Source organism: Macaca mulatta, chromosome 5 (assembly GCF_049350105.2).
Source record: "Macaca mulatta isolate MMU2019108-1 chromosome 5, T2T-MMU8v2.0, whole genome shotgun sequence".
Taxonomy (NCBI): Eukaryota; Metazoa; Chordata; class Mammalia; order Primates; family Cercopithecidae; genus Macaca; species Macaca mulatta.
The window spans coordinates 71,637,423-71,660,000 of NC_133410.1; the positions used below are offsets into that span (position 1 = coordinate 71,637,423).

At 38.4% G+C, this 22,578-nt stretch overlaps 1 protein-coding gene across 8 annotated transcripts in view; it reads right to left on the reverse strand.

The window, feature by feature from the left end:
* Window positions 1-22,578, reverse strand: part of ADGRL3 (adhesion G protein-coupled receptor L3) — an 854,829-nt gene that overhangs the window by 173,058 nt on the left and 659,193 nt on the right. For 6 of the 8 annotated variants that reach the window (XM_078001870.1, XM_078001869.1, XM_078001867.1 and 3 more), the window contains 2 exon segments: window positions 6,308-6,610; window positions 3,415-3,518 (listed from right to left, as the gene is read on the reverse strand). In XM_078001870.1, coding sequence (XP_077857996.1) covers window positions 3,415-3,518; window positions 6,308-6,610 — 407 coding nt within the window. 8 annotated transcript variants of the gene reach the window in all.

A 22,578-nucleotide genomic window follows, 5' to 3' on the forward strand; every position in this document is an offset into this window, starting at 1 on the left:
AAAGTCCTCAGTAAGGTTTTCCTTTTACAGAAAAGCAGCCCCAAAATCAATTCTTTTCTAACAAAGAGTAGCCTGTAAAATCAAGCTGCAGATATAGAAAGGCAAGCTAGAAGCTTGCACAGGTGATTGCTGGCAGCTGTGCTGACAAGAGAAGGCTACCTGGGACTAGGCATGTTCAAAATGGCAGCTCCTTCCCTTTGCCAGCCACGTGCACAGTAAGGAGCAGGCAACATGGCAGGCCAAGTGGAAAGCCTATTTGCATAATAAGATTAGTGTGGTGGGGCATGATGGCTCACTCCTCTAATCCTAGCACTTTGGGAGGCCGTAGCAGGCAGACTGCCTGAGCTCAGGAGTTTGAGACCAGCCTGGACAACATGGTGAAACCTCATCTCTACTAAAATACAAAAAATTAGCCAGGTGTTGCAGTGTGCGCCTGTAGTCCCAGCTTTGGGAGGCTGAGGCAAGAGAATTGCTTGAACCTGGGAGGTGGAGGTTGCAGTGAGCCAAAACAGTGCCAGTGTACTCCAGCCTGGGTGACAGAGCGAGACTTCATCTCAAAAAAAAAAAAAAAAAAAAAAAAAGATTAGGGTGGGGTGGCTAGCCTTCCAGCCTTCCCTGCAGGCTATGTAAACGTCACACCTGGTCCAACCAATCTTGGGCCTTACATAAATCAGACACCATCTCCTCAAGCCTACCTATAAAATCCGGTGAACTACCACTCCAGGTTGGAATTCCCATTTTGGAGCCCCCCTCTCTCTCTCACAAGAGAGACAGCTGTTCTCCTTTAGCTTCTTTTGCCTATTAAACCTCTGCTCCTAAACTCACTCCTTGCGTGTGTCTGTGTCCTTAATCTTCTTGGCTCTAGATGATGAGCCATGAGTGCTTACCCTAGACAACAATGCTGATTCAATGGGAAAAGGAAGAAGGGTGAGAGAAGGGAGTGGAGAAAAGCCAAGGACTATGTTGGGTACCTTCCATTTGCTAGTTCAGGGCTACTCTACCCTCCTCCATCCTGCCTTCTGCCCTACAAGGTGGACTTACAAGGTAGTCATTAAGTGTGTCCTTCTTTGGCTTCTGGTTGGGTTTGGCCAGTAGGGTGGCTTGGCAGGTAAATGGACAGTGGACGGTAAGTAAGGTCAGGGTATTCATTCACCTGGATTCCTTTCTGAATGGCCACCTGGGGCTAAGCTGTGTCCCTTGCCTTAAGATCATCTTTCTTCCCAAGGACAAAGAGCTCCTTATTTTTGGTCACTCCTTTGATCTGGTACTCTACAGGCCTGGGGTTGGGAACAGCTCCTCCCCTGCTACAAGCTCTGAGTTCCTGCTCAATCCCTTGCAGTTTGCCTTTACTGTCCCATACCTTTGTAAACAAAACCTCCTCAAGTGTTCCATCTGTGTGGACTCTGGTATTACGCAGGTATTACAATGAGAGGAAGGAGATGAGAAAAGGGATGAATTCTATGAAAGACAGCCTGCGTAGGAGGAGGATAAAATATAGACAAATAATCTATGAATGCTACAACAGATTCTTGAAGTTTTTAATACTAATATTTAAAAGTGTTAGAGTTTTGTGGTAAAGAAACCTGTTCAACTATCATTTATAGCCAATGAGTATCATAAATATTTGGAGGCATAAAGGACACAACCAAGTAAAAGGGTAGGCAGAGTGCAGAGGGACAGCATAGGTAACTGAGTGTAAGGCTATGAAGCCAATCACAAGCTATCCATGGTTTAACCAGTGTTGTGGTTAAGTATGATGTCTTCATGAAAGTAGTCTCAACTATCTTCTCCACCACTGACTTCTTCTCCACCAAATACCAGCTCCACCACTGACCTTGGACAAGTTACATAAGCTGATTCAGAGTGCTCAAAAGTCTCTTGCTGCACTTTTTAAGACTTTATAAATTTTTGAGTAATCAATCTAAGATTTTTTTTATAAGTTCCAATTACCTAAGTTATTTAAGTTTAAATGTAATGATCACATAACATAGTTTTGTAGACTCTACAGGATGAAACAAAAATGCCCTGGAAGAATAGGAGGTATTTTTTTACAAAACAAAAACATCCTGTCTATAAATCAAATGGACAACAGCTGTCTGGTCTTTGAATTATCTTTTGTCCTAAGATTAGCTGGGCTGCAGAGAAAAGAAAAGAATTAAGCATCATTATCAGTTAAAGTCACCTAGTAATTTCTACAATAAAATGATCCAACTATATTCAGAAATTATCGTGAAAACATTCAGCCTTCTAGAAGAATTATTATTGAATTTATATTAACCCCTGGGCTAAGTATCTAGGGACTGTTTTTAAAGAATTGCTAATGCAAGGAGATATGCTACTGATCTTTTAATCTGATCACATCCAGCAAGAGTTATTTGCCCTGGGGTCTGAGGTACATTGTAATAAAATCAAAGGACATAAAAACTGTGGCAGGAACAGTGCTGAAATTGGAGAAGCATCATTATGAATAGCAACAAGTATGGAGATGCATATGTAAGAGGGTAACTAGAGTCAATATAACCACTATTCTTCCATGATTTAGGGTAAATAGATAGTTATGGCTCATCTGCTAAATGATCTACTGGGTAGATATTTATGGATTATTATACAGTATATTATTGAGGATAAGTCTGGTTAAAAACAAATAGAGAAAACAGCAAATGGCACAGGCAGGCTTTTAGTAAGGTCATCATTTGTAATATTTCTCGGGAAAATCTCTCTCAGAAATTCCTCAGCATAGCTAATGTGCCATAGAAGGACTCTCCATTTTAGGAGTGCATAAATTCACATAAATTGCTATAATAAGGATTCATCCCATAACCCTTTTGGCATAAATGCACATCTGGTCTCTGTTTGTAATGAAATCAATTCAAAGCCCCACAGTGCATTAATAATAAAAATGTTCAACATATTGCAACCAAATAAGCTCTGAAAATTTGAGTCTGCAAGATTCTGTCACACATGTGTATACTTTTAACACTGATAAAAGACTAGGTTACAGAACATTAATCAGATGCCTTAAGATTCCAAAGGTAGACTTTGAAAAATTATAATTATTATTTCCACAGGAAAACCCATATGTATGTATGCTAGAAACTTTTACTTGCTTAATTTATAATGCCTCTTGGACTTTTATATCTGTAGTTCACAATACCATAGAAATTTTATTAATAATAAAATTATTATAAGCAATATAAGAGGAAATTCATGGATTTGCACTTTAAAAACAACAAAATTCTAGAATTAGCTCATAACGTATTAGAGGTTGTCATTAAATGTGAAATTAAATTAAAATGGAAGAATTTTTCTACATTGATTTTAAAAGAATTCTTGACTGTTTTGTTTCCAACAGCTATCATCAACAGCAGATAATATAGTTTTAGCAAAGACTTTCTTGTTAGTCACAAGATTTACCTTCTGTGTTATATGATTGACCCAAGGAGAAGAACAGTTGCTGAGATCTGGTCCTTGGGGATCCCAAATTCCATCAGGAGCAAGGCATAGATAAGTTGATACACCTATAATAATGAGAGAAATATATCTGTTTCTTTTTCTGAGAATGACTTCACATCCATAGTATATTTAAAAATGAGCAAAGGTAAAAATGAGATAATTAAATTGACATAATGTTTATTAAAACACCAGATACAGTGCCAGGTAAGCATTTAGCACTAGAGAAATGTAGTACTCCAAACAAAAACATACAATATATTTGAAGCACTTGTGGCAGCCACATTAGGTATGGGGACTGTTTTGTTTTGTTTTGTTTGAGACGGAGTCTCGCTCTGTCACCCAGGCTGGAGGGCAGTGGCAAGATCTCGGCTCACCGCAACCTCTGCCTCCCGGGTTCAAGTGATTCTCCTGCCTCAGCCTCCCAAGTAGCTGGGACTACAGGTGCACCCGACCACGCCCGGCTAATTTTTGCATTTTTAGTAGAAACAGGGTTTCAGCATATTGGCCAGGCTGGTCTCAAACTCCTGACCTCGTGATCCACCTGCCTTGTCCTCCCAAAGTTCTGGGATTACAGGCGTGAGGCACCGTGTCCAGCTGGGGACTGTTTTTAAAGAATTTCATGTGTGAGATGATGTGATATGTGCCTCCGTGGAGCTTAGTGCTTGACTTTGTAGAGGAAAAGTAGCAGCTGAGCCTTAAAGGAGTAAGTGTGCAGGTTTTTCAGAAAAAAAAACAAGGTGGAAAAGGCCATTCCACGTGGAAAAATATATGCTCTTTGGGAAACGTCAAGTTTTTTTGAACTGGGGTCTACTGGACTGGGGAGTTGTATTTAATGAAAGTGGAAAAGTAAACCAGATCATAAACTCCCTTGTCTATCATCTGTGGGTGCTGGAAAATCAATGAGAATATTAAAAGAGGAGATAGATGATGAGCAAATTTGAGTTTTGAAATGATATTTCTGGCAGGAACATGGAAGATGAATTTCAGAGAGTAATGGAGTGATGGTGAGGAAGCTACTGCAATAATTCAAGTGAGAGACTGTGGGGGCCTAGACAAAGGCATAACAGAATGGACAGAGATGAGTAACAATGAGACTGGGGTGTATTGACAGTAATCCCTGAGGGCTTCAGAAAATATCTTTTCCAATTGTCACAGAAAAATAATGACACATTTCTGCAGAGCAAAGTGCTTTCAAATAAAGTGTTTCACTAATCTTCAAAACAAAGTTCTGCAGTAGGGGGCTATTATTATTTTTCTTTTAGAAGTAAAGGAACTGAAACCTAGAACTAAGGAAACAGAGCTAAGAAAGAAGGTGGCTCCCAACTGTTCTCTGATACCAGGATCACAGAAAACTTTACAAATAAATATTCTCCCTCTTTTTCTTAAAGAAAATGAATATTTTTGAATGTTTTTAAATATTTTGCTGGAAAAAAGTGTATTTTTTATAAAAATCAAGATACCCTTTGGTCTTCCCACCCACCATTTCCTATACCACGGAATATGAAATGATATACCCATATCAGAACTTTCTAAAAAAAAACTTCTTTCCTTAAAGGATCCAAATCAATAATACCCAAGGAGAAAGTCCCTGAGAATGCGAGGTGACATATATTGTGAATTTCTCTTACTTAAATATTTTAGAGAATAATGCAAACGTGACAAGTATTCATTTACGAATATCAATGTATGCAACAATAAGAAAATCAGAATACCTTTGCTTAAGCAAAATAAATAATAATATGGTTACCATATGAAGATATTATGAATTATATCAGTAATAAAATAGGCAAAGAAGGCCGGGGGCAGTGGTTCATGCCTATACTCCCAGAAATTTGGGAAGCTGAGGCTGGCGGATCACCTGAGGTCAGGAGTTTGAGACCAGCCTGGCCAACATGGCGAAACCTGTCTCTACTAAAAACACATACACATGCACAAAAATTAGCTGGGCATGGTGGTGGGCGCCTGTAATCCCAGCTACTCAGGAAGCTGAGGAAGGAGAATCTCTTGAACCCTGGAGGCAGAGGGTGAGCCGAGATCATGCCGCTGTACTCCAGCCTGGGCGACAGACTGAGATGCCACCTCAAAAAAAAAAAAAAAAAAAAAAAAAAGAAAAGAAATATTGAGTTCTTATTTCTCCCCTAGAGGAAACAATGCAGGATTGTTCTCTGGTGGATGCATGAGTGCTAGGTTGACTCCTACAGCGTGGTCCCCAACAGTGTTAAGAGCCTTTGACCATCAGAGGACAACTACAATGGCTGATAAAAAGGAGAGTCAAACGTTCTCTTTTGTAACATGTTAGGTCGTTTCCATGATAATCTTCTAATATAGAAGTCCTCGACCTCATTTTCTGCAATCAATATCTGATGGTTGGTGATAAGCATGAGACTACCTCCCAGCAATCAAGTAATCTCCTCTGGACTGCTGCATAGAAAAGCTGAGCCTCTAGAGTAGCCTGAACATCTACAGCCTAACTTTACCTTGACCCAGAGACCTGAGACTATGAGGGCAAAACGCAGATCTCACAGGTTACCTGTGACTTAATCAGGTTACATTTTCAAACTGGAAAATAGATAGCTTTAAATTATAATTTAGCTGAGTTCAGAATTTAGTCAAATGTCAAGTAATAAAATATGTTGTAATGAAAATAAGAAAGAGGAAAGAAAGATGGAAGAAAGAAAGAAAGAAAGAGAAAGAAAAGAAAAGAAAAAAGAAAAGAAATGAAAAGAGAAAAGAAAAGAAAAGAGAGACAAGGAGGGAGGGATGGAGGGAGGGAGGAAGGAAAAGGAAAAGAACACTAGAAAATAAAGCCAAAGTAACACAACAGTTTTAACTCAGTGCTTTAGCACAGACTTACCTATAGTTCCTGCAGGGCATGGCTGCTTTGCTATCTGTCCTTGACGGGTCTTAAACCACATGATTTCTCGGGCTTCCACAGGCTCACAGCTCTCTTCGAGAGCTGGGATTTGGGAGGATGCTGATGGAAGGTGTGTGGTCATGTCATCAAGCACCTCAACAGCTGGATATGGGGTGCTAGTACTCCGGTTTCTTCTTCCTGACACTGACGGGGTGGTACTCCTTCCTGGGCTCAAAGTTGTGGTCTGAAGGGTGGTACTGGTGGTCGTGCTTCCCATGCCAAGGGGTCCTGTGGTAGAGATATCTGAAATAAAATTAGAAAGAAAACACCTGCATTGCTTGTTCACAGTAGGACCTCAAGATGTCCTAACACTTTAGAAATTATTTTTATTTGACAGTTGAAAGGGCTTTAAAGCTCTAGAAGTCCTCAACCTGATTTTCATTTTAAACATGGCAAAAATAAGCCAATACCAAGGTATCAGGGTGCCACTTGAGTATCAAAGCAACCAACTGATCACTGCCAAACACAGGCTTTTTAATGGTTCTTCGAAACTCAAATCCTAGAAAACAAAATTATAGCACAACTCAACTCTTCAGTAAGCTTCTTAATGCTCCCAGCCTTTTTGACAATTAGAGGATTAAAACTTTAAGCCCTCTCCTTAGAATTATCAAACTTTGTATAGAAGAGGGAACTATATAAAATTTTATTTTCACATGAAGTATAATATGGATTTCTATATATGCAGCAAACAGGGGAGAGGCCAAAAAACAAAAACAAAAAAAAACAAAAAACAAACAAACAAACAAACAACCAGGAAACAGAAATTAAACTGCTGACAAGCTAAAAAATAAAGAGCAATTCTGAATATAGTCTCCTTAATCACAAATTGGAGTAGCTTAGTGATCTACTTTATTGCTCTTAGAACAGACTCACCTTCACACAATTTTCAAATTTGATTTTTATTAATATACAGTATAAGTAGTTTCCAAATGGTTACAACTCTAAATTATCCTCTAACAAGATTTTTTGAATGGGAAAGTGTATTCCAAGTTCCAAATAAAGATAGTTAGGTTCTTTGTCAGGTAATTGAACCTATGTTTCCAAGGAATAGGCATACTACGGAAATAACCACTGCAAATAATCATCTTTCTGGGAAAATATATTCATATTCTCATCATGGGAATGCAAGAGTATGCTTGTCCTTCCTGTACACAGACTGTATTCCTATCTGTAAGATTAGAAACTACTGCTAACCTCACTTATTGGCAATAAACTGTAGGAATATTGGTTCTAGTCTGATTCAAGATCACTCATGTTGAAGGAGATGTAGGGCATTCTGATACGAGCCTCTAGCTGTTTGTAATTCATTTTCTACTTCCCTTAAAATATCTTCACCTCTGCTACCCCAAGGAAGTCCCAGGTTCATCACAATGTATTTGGTGTATATAAAGCTTCCAAAGAAACAGGATAGAGATGGTGAAGGGATGGGATATTTTTGAACATTTCATCACTGACACTGCAGTATTTTCTGAAGTGATGCTTTTTATTATGCCGTTTGCCTCTTTCTTCAATTTTCCCTCCCAGTCTTCTCAGCTTTCCTTCTCTTTCTCTCATGGTCCCTTTCCATATGAATGGTAATGTTCAGAACTGCATCTACTCAAAGTTCATACAAGAAGGCAGAGTGTCTTATTTTCCCTCCTTCTTCCACATATACTATATCTCCCAAATAACCAAGTCTTTTTGATTCTGTCTCATGCCTTTATTTGAAATCCACTTATTTTTTTCTTTCTAATCATCACTACCTATGTTCAGCTCCCCATCATTAACTTTTTGTTAATGAAAGCAGTAGCAGAGCAAAATGGCAATACAGTTATTTCAATATTTACTTTTGCCAAATCAAAGCTCATGATTAAAAAAACAAAGCTGACACTAAACATATAACACAATCCCAACATAACATTTAATAACATATTTCAAAATACTAAGTGCAATTGAAAGCTTACAACTATACACAATAAAAATGACTCTAATATTTATAATTTGCATATATAATCAATCAAATGTTTTAAAAAGAAAACATTACCTACAATCAAGAAAACTGAATAACTTAAAAACTAAATTTTTAGAAAGTATTAGCTTTAAAAAAAAGTGTGTCAGTGGTGTCACTGCTGAGATGTAAGAACATTTTGTGCTGATTTTTCCAGCTGACAGAAAAAACCTTTTTGACATCATACTACTTGGGGAATGCAACAGTTTAAATGTGTCCCCCAAACTTCATGTGTTAGAAACTTCATCCCCAGTGCAAGAGTGTTGAAAAGTGGAACTTTTATGAGGGAATTAAGACCTCAGGGATCTGCCCTCATGAATGGATTAACACCATTATTGTGGGAGAGGGCTAGTTATCTAGGAAATGGGTTTCTGATAAGAGGATGTGTGTTTGGTCCCCTCCCACCTGTCTCCATCCTTCCCACAAACTGTATGCTCTCTTGCCCTTCTGCCTTCTGCCATGGGATGATGCAGCAAGAAGAATTTTGCCAGTTGTGGGGCCCTTGACCTTGAACTTCTCAGCCTCTAGAACTATAAGAAACAATTCTGTCTTTTATAAATTACCTGATCTTGGGTATTGTTACAGTAGTAGAAAATGAACTAAGATAGGGAAGTAGTAAGGCAATAGTTAAAAGCTAGCTCCAACTATTTTCTCTAACTATTAAAGTTGGAATTATCCTTTAATTCAAATAATGCCAGCTCTCATTTGTACTTCTGAAGGGACGGTTTTGAGCAACTTTTAATTTTTTGACAGGGACTATAATCTTCTCATTGATAATGAGCTACAGTTTTTGTTTCAAACAAAGCATTACGATTTCTTCTTTGTCTTCTTTAGTTCGATCACGTAAAAATGGAGATTCTTAGCAGTTACCTGTTATTAGTTAAATAATCTCATGCTCAACTTAACTTGTTCAGGAGGCCTCTGAAGTAGAGTAGGAATTAATTTTAAAATAGAAGCTCTGTTTTTCAATTGTCTTCTTTCCCTTCTTGAGGATTATGTAGGTACTGACAAATGCTTTCTAAACGAATGCACCTTTCTTCGATTAGATATTTTAATTAGCATATAACTCTCTGGGAGAAGAAAAGATTTGTTCAGCAAAATCATTTTCACTATGACAAACTACCTAGTTACACACGTAGTGCAAGATTTCTCCAGCCTATTGTCTCAACTGCACAAATCATGCACAACGGGCCATGGCACACCACCGCAAGATTTTTGCTGGCTGTGTGGTGTAAGTATTTTAGCATGGGTTTAATAATACATCTTTATCCTCTATTTAAATGATTTATATTTCAGATTTTTAAAGATAATAGAATCAAACCAAACATAATTTAACAATAGCACCAGTACCATGTAATGAAAATTAATGTTCTTTCTTTCTTTCTTTTTTCTCAAATGACCCTATTCAAATCATTCTCTACCTTGTTCCAGAGATACTCTTAGGGTATAAATTGGAATATGTTAGTTTACTGATTAAAGTGCTTGAACAGTTTCTATCTGCCCTTCAAACAAAAGCTGAATTGTTTTCTTCATGCCCAAGCTCTTCATGAGTTTCTCTCTCCAACTCATTATAATGCTTTCTCATCTTTTAAGTATATTCTTTAAACCACACAAAACTACCAGTGGTTCCCAGCTGCGCCCTGTTCTTTCTGCCTCAGGGCCTTTGCATATCCTGTAATGTGTTCTTGCCCCCATTTTCACCTGGCTAACGAACTCCTATTTATCCTTTCGGTTTAGCTTGGATGCCATCTCCATCAAGGAGCCTTTCCAAATTTACCAAGACTGGGTTATACACTAACATGTGTTTTGTTAGGATTAGTTCCTTAGCTTTTAGCGTTGTGCCTGACTAGGAGTAAATGAGCTCTCAGGAAAGGGAGATGAACATCAGGACTATGTCAAGAAGGCAGTGAAGGGTATAGTATCCCACAAAAAGAGAAGCATAACAAAAGAAAGGAAAGGATAAATAGTAGGACAAGCAAATGGGGTAGTTAAGAGTTTATACAATTAACAGACCGGAAAATTTATTTCTTAAATGCATTTTACATTGTCCAGGAAATATTCAGGAAGAAAATTAAGCTCCCTTTCCCCCAAATGATCATATCTCAGAACAATTCTATGAAGCAATAACAATGATACAATATTTTTTAAAAACTTCAATTTGGTATGAAATACATTGGAAGGACTTAGTTTAATAGACATACTAACGTTAGGGATCAATATAGAACTTATTTTCATGGAACTGTGCCACAGAGAGATTGTCTACAAGCAGGGTCATACCATTCCATTTAACTTTAAGCAGAATTAAAATCGATTTTAAAGGCTGTCCCTGATCCCCCATACCCACCCTTCCATTCACTGCTATGTAAGACTATCGCAGGCTCTGTTCAATGCCAACTTTTGGCAGAATAAATCCTAGTGATAGACATGCTGTCACCAGTGCCCAAGAAAGGATTCATCTTATTGCTAAATACAAGAGAAAAACAAAATCTAGATTTGCTGAACAGTCACTGATTGGCAAAGTTCTAGCCCATATTAATAGGCTATGAGAGTTTATATTCCAGGAATGGAGAGGTGACATGACACTTTTTTCAATATGTACTATTATTGAATCTTACCTGATGACATAGCTAGCTTAATAAAACTATGTGTTATAAGTGCTTTGTATGGTTGTATATCAGAGAAAAGTTATTGTCTAAAAGAAATTAAGTTTAAGTGACTATTTACATACGACATTTTATTAAAGTTTTGCAATTTTCCTTATTTCGTCACTGTTTTTGTGCTCATTGTGCTTATACAGACTAGTATTTTCATAAAAATAACTAAATAAAACTCCTTCTTAGCATTTTACCCTCATAATCTTACTTCCAAAAGAAAATTTTAATTCTCCTGTCCTTTGAAATTCACTGTTCATAACTTGTTTCTTTCTTAGAATTTGATTTATTTTGCTTAATTTTTTTCCTTCAGCCTGCCTTGTAAAGTATAAGCATTATTTTGAATGCTATTACGAGTTATAACTTCTGGAGTACAATAATAGAAAACAGTGAAAATAAACACTTGTAAAGTTCTTTACATGTTGCAATTATTATTATTATTTATTTTTTTGAGACAGAGTCTCACTCTGTTGCCAGGATGGAGTGCAGTGGTGCAGTCTTGGCTCACTGAAACAACCGCCTCCCGGGTCCAAGTGATTCTTCTGCCTCATCCTCCCGAGCAGCTGAGACTACGTGCCACCACGCCCAGCTAATTTTTGTATTTTTAGTAGAGACCGGTTTTCACCATGTTGGCCAGGATGGTCTTGATCTCTTGACCTCGTGATCTGCCCTCCTCAGCCTCCCAAAGTGTTGGGATTACAAGTGTGAGCCACAACATCTGGCACATTTTGCAATATTTTAAAGTCACTATCATCTCATTTAATTCAGACCAAAAAAAGTGTAATTATTACTATATATTCCTAGTTTTAAAAATGAGAAAATATAGGCTCAACTAGTAAGTGAATTATAATCATACAAGTAGTAACTAAACAGGCATTCTCTGACTCCATATTCCATGTTTTTAATACTGTGCTATTAAAAATGTCATTCTCAATGATTTCATGATTATGATTAATTATAAGTCTTCCTTAACACTTTAAGAAGAAGCTGAAGGAAATAAAAAGAATCTAGTAAAGTATTACTATTCTTTATCACAAACATTTTTATTATTTGGGATGGGCATCTTCTAAAAAGATTTAATACTTAAGAGAGAATATAAAATTATACAATCCAAGATAGTCTAGGCTGGGCACAGAGGCTCATGCCTGTAATCCCAGCACTTTGGGAGGCCGAGGCGGGCAGATCCCATGAGGTCAGGGGTTTGAGAGCAGCCTGGCCAACATAGTGAAACCCCATCTCTACTAAAAATACAAAAAAAAAAAAAAAAAAATAGCCGGGGCATAGTGGTGGGCATCTATAGTCTCAGCTACTCAGGAGGCTGAGGCAGGAGAATTGCCTGAACCCAGGAGGTGGAGGTTGCAATGAGCCAAGATTGCCCCACTGCACTATATCCTGGGCTACAGAGCACACTGTCACAAACAAACAAACAAACAAATAAACAAACATAGTCTAAACTGCACAAGAGAAGAAAGGTTTACCTTCTACTCATAAAATGCATTAATTTTCTTTTTTATTCTCCTTCATGTTTTCCTTTGCTCTCTAAATATGTGCCTTCCTTCATGGTTTTCCCTTTACAAATCTTTCTTTTGCTCTAACTTCACTCTAGTAGACAATCCTTTGGCTGACTACAGAAGCATTTCCTTCTGCCCACCCTTCAAGCGTTCATTTACATCCAAAGTCCATTACTGAAGAAACCTTACCAAGGGCCTAATAGAGGAAATAAGAAAACTGAAACCATAACAACGCTCTCAGTAGCTTTTGGCTACTTGTGCAGTGCCCTGGGTAGAAAGAGGAAATTCTGCCTGAGACCCCATGGCTATCAGTTGGTGGCAGCAGATTTGATTACATGTAGTTTTTAAAAAGAAGCATTCATATTATCAGTCATGAAATTATCCAGTTCTCTTCGGAATTCATTTTAATACTTGGCTCCATGGCCTCCTGAGATAGTGAAACTCCACAGACTATCAGCAATACGAAAGTATATTTATTTTTGTAATTGGATCCATTTATATTTTCTAGTTCTCTCACGGCTAGGAGATTGAGGAAGCTGTTTTAATAAACAGAAAATTGTAGTGGCTTTATCATGTAAGATTTTGGGGGGCATTTATTTATATTATCTGGTGCATATTTAGCCCCTACCATGCCAGAAACTGTGCTGAATGTTTTACCTATGCGCTCTCGAATTTAGTACTCGCAAGCAACTTTTTGGTAAGCATACTCATCTTCATTTCAGAGATGAAATAGGTTAAATTAAATAATTTGCCCAAGTTTACATAGTTGGCAATTGTTAGGACCATGATTCTAATCCAGGTCTATTAAAATCTCCCCCTGTCCACTAGGCGGGAGTGGACTGTTGAAACTTTAACACATATGTAAACATATGTAAACATTTTAATGGATTTGGAAATTAATTTGTCCCAAATACTGCTCACATATGCTTTTATAGGCTTTACTATGGTCCAGACCTGTTGAGAACTTACTGTGCACTTATTATGGACCAGGCAATATTCTGAATACTTTACAAGGACTAACCCATTTAATTAGAACAACAAATCTGTTAGAAGGCACTATTAATTATCATTATTTTACAGATGGCAAAACTGAGTCACCAAGAGATTCAGTAATTCTCCAAAGGTTACAAATTCATAAGTAGAACAACGGAACAACACGGGCACTGTTAAGGAGACCAACCGTTTTTTTTTTTTTTTTTTTTTTTTTTTTTTTGAGAAGGAGTTTCACTCTTGTTGCCCAGGCTGGAATGCAATGGTGCGATGTCAGCTCACCACGACCTACGCCTCCAGGGTTCAAGCGATTCTCCTGCTTCCTCCTCCTGAGTAGCTGGGATTACAGGCATGCACCATCACGCCCGGCTAGTTTTGTATTTTTAGTAGAGAAGGGTTTCACCATGTTGTTCAGGCTGTTCTCGAACTCCTGACCTCAAGTAATCCACCCGTCTAGGCCTCCCAAAGTGCTGGGATTACATACGTGAGCCACAGTGCCCGGCAAGGCTGTTTTGTTATGGATCAAGTTCAGGTTCTTAATATTCCAAGTTATTACAGTTAAGAGTTGGGTCTTGGCCGGGAGCGGTGGCTCACGCCTATAATCCCAGCACTTTGGGAGGCCGAGGGGGCGGATCACCTGAGGTCAGGGGTTCCAGACTTGGCTAGTCAACATGGTGAAAGCCTGTCTCTACCAAAAAAAAACACAAAAATTAGCCGAGCGTGGTGGCAGGCGCCTGTAATCCCAGCTACTCCAGAGGCTGAGGACTGAACCCAGCGGGCAGAGGTTTCAGTGCGCCGAGATCGCGCCATTGCACTCCAGCCCGGGTGACAAAGGGAGACTCTGTCTCAAAAAATAAATTAATTAATAATAATAATAATAATAATAATAATAGAAAGCAGCCTGCTCACTGCAGTTGACAGTAGAGGAAGTAATCTTTACAGAGCTAATTTATTTTTGTTTATGGCATTTTAAATCCCCTAAGTAAGGGTTCAGGACCATCTAAGGAAAAACTGTTGATTCCACAAAGCTTGCTATAGTGTTCAGCATAGAAATAAGGCAATAAACAATGAACAAACAATAGTGTGAAATAAACTCTCGCATTTCTTGAGCATTTATTATGCACCAAGCAGTGTTCTAATGCTCTACATGCATAACTGAGGCACGGAGAGGTTAAATAAATTTCCCAATCTCATAGCATTCACAAGTGGTAGAGCCAGAATTTTAATGCAGGTAGTTTGACTCAAGAACCCATACGTACCCATATTTTCTGATGAACTGATAAAGGTTTGCAGTAATTTTTAAAAAGTGTCAGAATATGGCATATGTTATATGCCTGTGAGAGAGCTCAGCTCTGGGAATTATAAGATTAATTTATTCCATCCATATTTATTAATCAACTATCATGTGACAGGTATTATATTGGGAATAAAATGTTGAATAATAATTATTATGTTCCTTGCTCTCATGGAAACCTTCTCTAAAAAGCCTTATAGAAAAAGCTATTAAAGAAAATAGAAAATACAAAGAGGAGAAATATGCAAACTCTGTTCATTCAGCCTATATTTATTGATATTTGTCTTGCATTACACATTGTGCTGGGCATCAGGGATTCAGAGATGAAGCAAAGAGTACTACCCTTAAGAAGATTTAATAAACTGTATCTTATGGATGCTACAACATCATCAATTATTCTATGTACCACTTAGAAAGAAAAAAAAAAAATCTCTGTCAATTTAACTCTGACGTGCCTTCAATGGTTAGGCACATCCCAACTCATGAGATGTTAAAGGGTAAAATGAGACTATTCGAATTAATGAAAAACGTAGTAGTAACGGACATATCTCCTTACAATATAATGAAGTAAACACTCCATCATTTAAAAGCGATGTAACCTTGGACAAATTGTAATGCCTCTCTGTGCCTTAGACTTTTTTCACCTGCTAAACAGAGATAATAATATATTTGTATTTATTTGAGGAGAAAAATGGAAATATGCATTTTTAAAGTACCTAGCAAAGTATATGGCAGAGAATAATAGCTTAATAAATGTTTTCTTTTTTTTTTTTTTTTTGACACGGAGTCTCGCTCTGTCGCCCAGGCTGGAGTGCAGTGGCCGGATCTCAGCTCACTGCAAGCTCCGCCTCCCGGGTTCATGCCATTCTCCTGCCTCAGCCTCCTGAGTAGCTGGGACTACAGGCGCCCGCCACCTCGACCGGCTAGTTTTTTGTATTTTTTAGTAGAGACGGAGTTTCACCATGTTAGCCAGGATGGTCTCGATCTCCTGACCTTGTGATCTGCCCGTCTCGGCCTCCCAAAGTGCTGGGATTACAGGCTTGAGTCACCGCGCCCGGCCAAATGTTTTCTGTTAGTAGTAATATTGTTATTTATTCCTTAACCAAGAATTATTGATTGCTTACCACATGCCAACTACTATCCTAAGTGCTGGGGATACAGAAGTAAACCATGAAAACAACAAAAAAATAAAAATATCTGCCCTCATAGAGCTTACATTAGTAGGAGAGACAGACAGTAAATAGGATAAAAGTAAAAACATGCATTATATTAGATATTAAGAAGTGTTAAGGATAAGAAGAAGAAAAGCAGAGGAGGGGGATATGCTGTGTTGGGGGAAGGGAATTGCAGGATTTTTTGTTTTGTTTTGTTTTTTGAGACAGAGTCTCACTCTGATGCCCAGACTGGAGGGCAGTGGCACAGTCTCAGCTCACTGCAACCTCTGCCTCCTGCGTTCAAGTGATTCTCCTGACTCAGCCTCCCCAGTAGCTGGGTTTACAGATACCTGCCACCATGCCTGGCTAATTTGTGTGTGTGTGTGTGTGTGTGTGTGTATTTTGTATTTTCAGTAGAGACAGGGTTTCACCATGTCGGTCAGGCTGGTCTTGAACTCCTGACCTCAATCAATCCACCACCTCGGCCTCCCAAAGTGCTGGGATTATAGGCATGAGCCACCATGCTCAGTTGCAAGTATTAACTGGATGTCAAGCATAGCCTGACTGTTAAGATGACAATAAAGATTTTGATAAAAGAGGCAAAGTGAGGGGTGTAAATAACTTTTTAAGCAGTGGGAATAGCATCTGCCAAGGGCTAGACACAGTGAGGGAGCAATGTGGCTGGAGCATAGTATGTGAGTCATATGAAAGGCAGTATGAAATGAGGACAGAGAGATGATGAGGACTACAGCATATGGGTGTTGACAGGCCATGGTGAGAACTTTGGCATTTACTCTGGGTGGTGTGGGAAGCCACTGGAAGGTTTTCAGCAGAGAAATGATGTGATAAAACTTTCACTTAATAGGATCACTTGAGTTGTTGTGTTGAAGAGTGATTGAATGAGAGAGGAGTCAGTGTACCTATTTGGCTAAACATCTGTGGTGGTAATGGTGATAATGACAATTAGAATGGTATGGATATAAACATACATAATACAGCATGGGGGTGTGAGAGAGGTGGCGGTGGCTTTTGAGTATGGATACCATGATCCTCACTGGCACATGGTAGCCCTTCAGTCATTGTTGGCTGAATTGAACTAATGTTTGCTTCTTCATTGTAGTGAAATGAATTTGTTCTTCTTATACAAATTCTTCTATAGCTCCATTTCAATTATTATTACTTGTTTAAACTTGAAACAATCAAATAAATATACTGACCCCAAGCAGTATGAAAATGTTAATACAGTTATGTTAGTGTTCTCATTACTGTGAAATTGCTAAAAGTTTTAATTGATGGGAATGCCAAATAAACTTTGGGAGTGAGAAAAACATAAAAACAAATAAATAAACTGGGAGATTCAGTTCAACTGAATCAGAGTTGATTGATTTCTCAGTGAACAACAAAACATACCAAGGGCATAAGTAGTTGAATTAGTATAGATTTAGAGTCATTTCTTAGGGCTAGCCTCAATATTGTATTTTACTTCTCGAGTTTTGATATCATTGTTACCTAGTTACTGAAGTTATTGCCTAATATTTCTAGAGACACATTTTTTTTTTTTTTTTTTGAGATGGAGTCTCGCTCTTTCCCCCAGGCTGGAGTGCAGTGGCGGGATCTCAGCTCACTGCAAGCTCCGCCTCCCGCGTTCACACCATTCTCCTGCCTCAGCCTCCGGAGTAACTGGGACTGCAGGCGCCTGCCACCTCGCCTGGCTAGTTTTTTGTATTTTTTTTAGTAGAGATGGGGTTTCACCCTGTTAGCCAGGATGGTCTCGATCTTCTGACCTCACGATCTGCCCGTCTCAGCCTCCCAAAGTGTTGGGATTATAGGCTTGAGCCACTGCGCATGGCCAAGACACATTTTTTTTTTTTTTTTTTTTTTTTTTTTTTGAGACAGAGTCTCGCTCTGTCACCCAGGCTGGAGTGCAGTGGCCGGATCTCAGCTCACTGCAAGCTCCGCCTCCCGGGTTTACGCCATTCTCCGGCCTCAGCCTCCCGAGTAGCTGGGACTACAGGCGCCCGCCACCTCGCCCGGCTAGTTTTTTGTATTTCTTAATAGAGACGGGGTTTCACCGTGTTAGCCAGGATGGTCTCGATTTCCTGACCTCGTGATCCGCCCGTCTCGGCCTCCCAAAGTGCTGGGATTACAGGCTTGAGCCACCGCGCCCGGCCCAAGACACATATTTTTATATTAACTTGTGAATTATAATTTAAGTATGATGATAAAGGGATACCAGAATATAAATGCTGTGGAAGATTTAGTTATGAATAAGTATAAAGTTAAAATAAATTTAAGAAAAATAAAATTAGCCAGGCGAGGTGGCTCACACCTGTATTCCCAGCACTTTGGGAGGCCAAGGCAGGGAGATCATCTGAGGTCAAGAGTTCGAGACCAGCCTGGCCAACATGGTGAAACCCTGTCTCTACTAAAATAAAAAAACTAGCCGGGCATGGTGGCATGCACCTGTAATCCCAGCTACTTGGGAGGCTGAGGCAGGAGAATTGATTGAGCCTGGGAGGCGGAGGTTGCAGTGAGCCAAGATTACGCCACTGCACCCCAGCCTGGGCAACAGAGCTAGACACCATTTCCAAAAAAAAAGAAAAAGACAATTATCCTCCATGTTTGGAAATAGAAAATTTAAAGTGAACAGTAAAAACAAGCCTGTAATTTAAACTTCAAGTTTTTTCTCTTTTTAAGAATGCACTTCTGGTAACTTTGATCTATTGCAGATGGTTAGAGAATAAATATGCATTTGTCTTTGTTACATATGTGTTCATTTCTATGAGACGGATAAAATGTAAGGCCCTATTTTGATTATTTGTTTTGTTGTTTATATTTAGAGTCTGGAAGACAAAGAAGATTATATTACTTTTCAAGTACCATATCATAAAATATGTCTTTAAAAAATTAGTATTGATTTTTCATCAAATAAACATAAGGATGAAACAAACAAGAGATCCAACTAGGTGCTATAATGGGAATACATGGTTGAGTAAAACAAGGCCCCTTTCCTCAAAGAGCTTAAAATTAGACTCCTTAAGGAGTCTAATTTTATCATGGGTTGTAGAGTTAAAGCTTGACTCTTCAATGTGACTACCTAATAATGAGACTCACTGAATTTTCTCTAAGACTGGTGAGGCCATTAAACATTTCATTTTTCTGAAGTAATTTAAATAGCAAAAAAGAGCGAGCTGCATAATTGGCATATAAATGATTCCTGAATTCAAGTGAAACCACAAAAATATTGTAAATCTTTTTTTTTGAGACGGAGTCTGGTGCTCTGTTCCCCAGGCTGGAGTGCAGTGGCGCAGTCTCGGCTCACTGTAAGCTCTGCCTCTAGGGTTCATGCCATTCTCCTGCCTCAGTTTCCCAAGTAGCTGGGACTACAGGCCCCCGCCACCATGCCCGGCTAATTTTTTGTAATTTTAGTAGAGACAGGGTTTCACTGTGTTAGCCAGGTTGGTCTCCATCTCCTGACCTCGTGATCCGCCCACCTCGGCCTCCCAAAGTGCTGGGATTACAGGCGTGAGCCACCACGCCCGGCCTATTGTAAATCTTTCTAAATCACTTAATAATCAGTGTATAGAGTATACACTTGATAGATAAATTAAGTCATTCTACCACAACCACATGTAAACTATACAGTTCTTCTTAAGTGCAAGGAAATTTGGCATTCCACTTTGTTTTCCTTATATTACTTGCTTTGTAGTAAGTACTCAGTAGATGCAAAATGGGTGAGTGACAAAATAAATATCTATAATTTATTTTGAAAAGTATATTTTCAGAAGATCTATATATACTACTATGTCTGAATTACACTGTGACTTTGATAAAGTTGGATTAAAGATTTGATCACCCACTCCAGACTAAATTTTATAACAAAACTTAATATGAGTTTTAAATTTTAACTTGCATATTTTTAGTCACTAATTCATAATTACTTTCCTCTAGAAATAGAAGAAAGAACAGGAATCACCTATTTGGAGCTAATGACTAAGTGGTTGAGTAATCAGGACAATGTATTTTCTGATGATATGGATTTGGAAACAGAATTCTGGATGTTTATCTCTAAGACAAATATTTGCAGTTAGTCTGTAGGTTGAGGACTCAGTAACTTCTCCTCAATCACTTATTTATCACTTTATTTTCTTTCTACTATCATGGCCAACCAAGCCTACCCACCACCTTTTAAATTAATAGAGTAGCTGTGCATGGCGGATCATACCTATAACCTCAAGAATTTGGGATGCTGAGGTACGAAGATTGCTTGAGCCCAGGAATTTGAAACCAGCCTGGACAATATAGCAAGACCACCTGTCTGTACTAAAATTTTTTAAAAAATCAGCCGGGCATGGTGGTGCATGTCTGTAGTCCCAGCTATTTGGGAGGCTGAGGTGGGAGGATTTCTTGAGCCCAGGAGTTCAAGGCTGTAGTGAGCTATGATTGTGCCACTGCACTCCAGCCTGGATGACAGAATGAGACCTTGTTTCAAATAATGATAACTAATTAATCAATATAGTAAAAAGACCTGAAGACCTCCCAATTTTGCTTTCTCTTGATTGTTTTCTTTTTAAGAATATGGAGTCTTGCTTTCCACAAGTTCAAGTTAAGCATCCCTAATCTGAAAATTTGAAATTGGAAATGCTCCAAAATCTGATGTCACAAGTGAAAAATTCCACACCTGACCACATGTGATGTGTGCACAAAATTATTAGAGATATTGTGTAAAATTACCTTTGGGCTACATGTGTAATGTACATATAAAACATAAATTAATTCCGTGTTTAGACTTGGATACTATCTCTAAGACTTCTCATTATGTATATGCAAATATTCCAAAATCTAAGAAAGTCTGAAATCAGAAACATTTCTGCTCCCAAGCATTTCAGATAAGGCGATATACAACCTGTAGTAATAAATGGGTCAAAGAAGCAGATTGCTTAGGGAAATCTGCCCAGAGGGTCAGTGAGAATTCTTATATTTATTTTAGTAATACCAACACACAATATGTTATTTGGTAACACATAATGTTATTCAACAATAGTAACATTATAATCAAATTCAGATTATGCCTATATATTGTCAACTCTGTTTCAGGAGAGTTCTAAAGACAGAAATATATTTCTTCAAATTCTCTTGCCTACTCTATGATATTTCAATATTTCAGATGATAGAAAATTGGGGCATAGGGGATATAACAATCTTTAAAAAAAATAAACCTTAAAGGGACATATTAAATCAATATTAAAATGTACAATATGAAGAAGATCAAACTATTTTGGAATCATAATTGTAGATGGCCCATAGAATTTAAGAGTCAAAAATAATAATAATTTAAGAGTCAATGAGTGATAATGGAATTCCACTCATACCTTAGCCTCTTAGAAGCATAGACTGATCTTCATACAGGGGAATGTCAAGAATTTATGTAAGACTCTGCAGACCAAATTTTACCCCAAAAGCACCACAAAGACAGAGACTGTTGCTGTTTTGCTTGATAACAACTCTCAATGTCTTGAGCAGCGTGTGACACAGAAGGGGGGTCAAATAATAGTTGATAAATAAATGAACTCTAACATCAACAACCTTGATTTACTCCAAAATATTAACATTGAGACTCACAAATGTGATCATTCATGTACCCAGAGGAGATCACCCTACTTCATCTTTTGACTGTTTTCACTCTAATATGTCTGTTCTATTACAATGGCTTGTTCAAAAAAATTTTTATTTCAAAATACTTATAGACTTACAGGAAGTTGCAAAGATAGTCCAGCTTCCCTCAATGACAATGACTTTTACAGCTATAGTAATATGCAAAACCCAAAAAAACAAACATTGGTTACATGGTCATTAACTTGACTGCAGACCTTATTCAGTTTTCACCTGCTATGGGCTCAATTATGCCTCCATTTCCCCAAAATTCATACAATGAAGTTCTAATCTTGGGTACCTCAGAATGTGACTCTATTTGGAGATATAGAGCTTTTATAAAACTAACTAAGGTAAAATGAGGTCACATGGGTGGTCCCTAATCTTATATGATTGATGTCCTTATAAGAAGGGGAGATTAGGACACAGATTACACAGCAAAAGGATGTGGAATAGTCTGTTTCCACACTTCTAAAAAGATACTCCCTGAGATTGGATAAGTTATACCAAATTGGTCTGACTCACAGTTCACATGGCTAGGGAAGCCTCAGGAAACTTACAATCACGGTGGAAGGCGAAGGGGAAGCAAGTCATGTCTAGCATGGCAGCAGGCAAGACAGAGTATGAAGGGGGAACTGACAAGCACTTTTAAAATCATCATCAGGTCTCGTGAGAACTTAGTCAGTATAACTGTTCCCATGATCCAGCCACCTCCCAAGGTAATGGTCACGTACCAGGTCCCTCCCCTGATATGTGGGTATTACAATTTGAGATGAGATTTGAGTGGTGACACAGAGCCAAACCATTATCAGGATGACCATGTGAAGACAAAATGAGACAGTGGTCATCTCCAAACCAAGGACAGAGGCAAGAAACCAAACCTACAGACAGTTGAAGCTTGGACTTTTAGTCTCCAGAATGGTGAGACAGTAAATTTATGTTGCTTAAGCCAGCCAGTGTCTGTTACTTTGT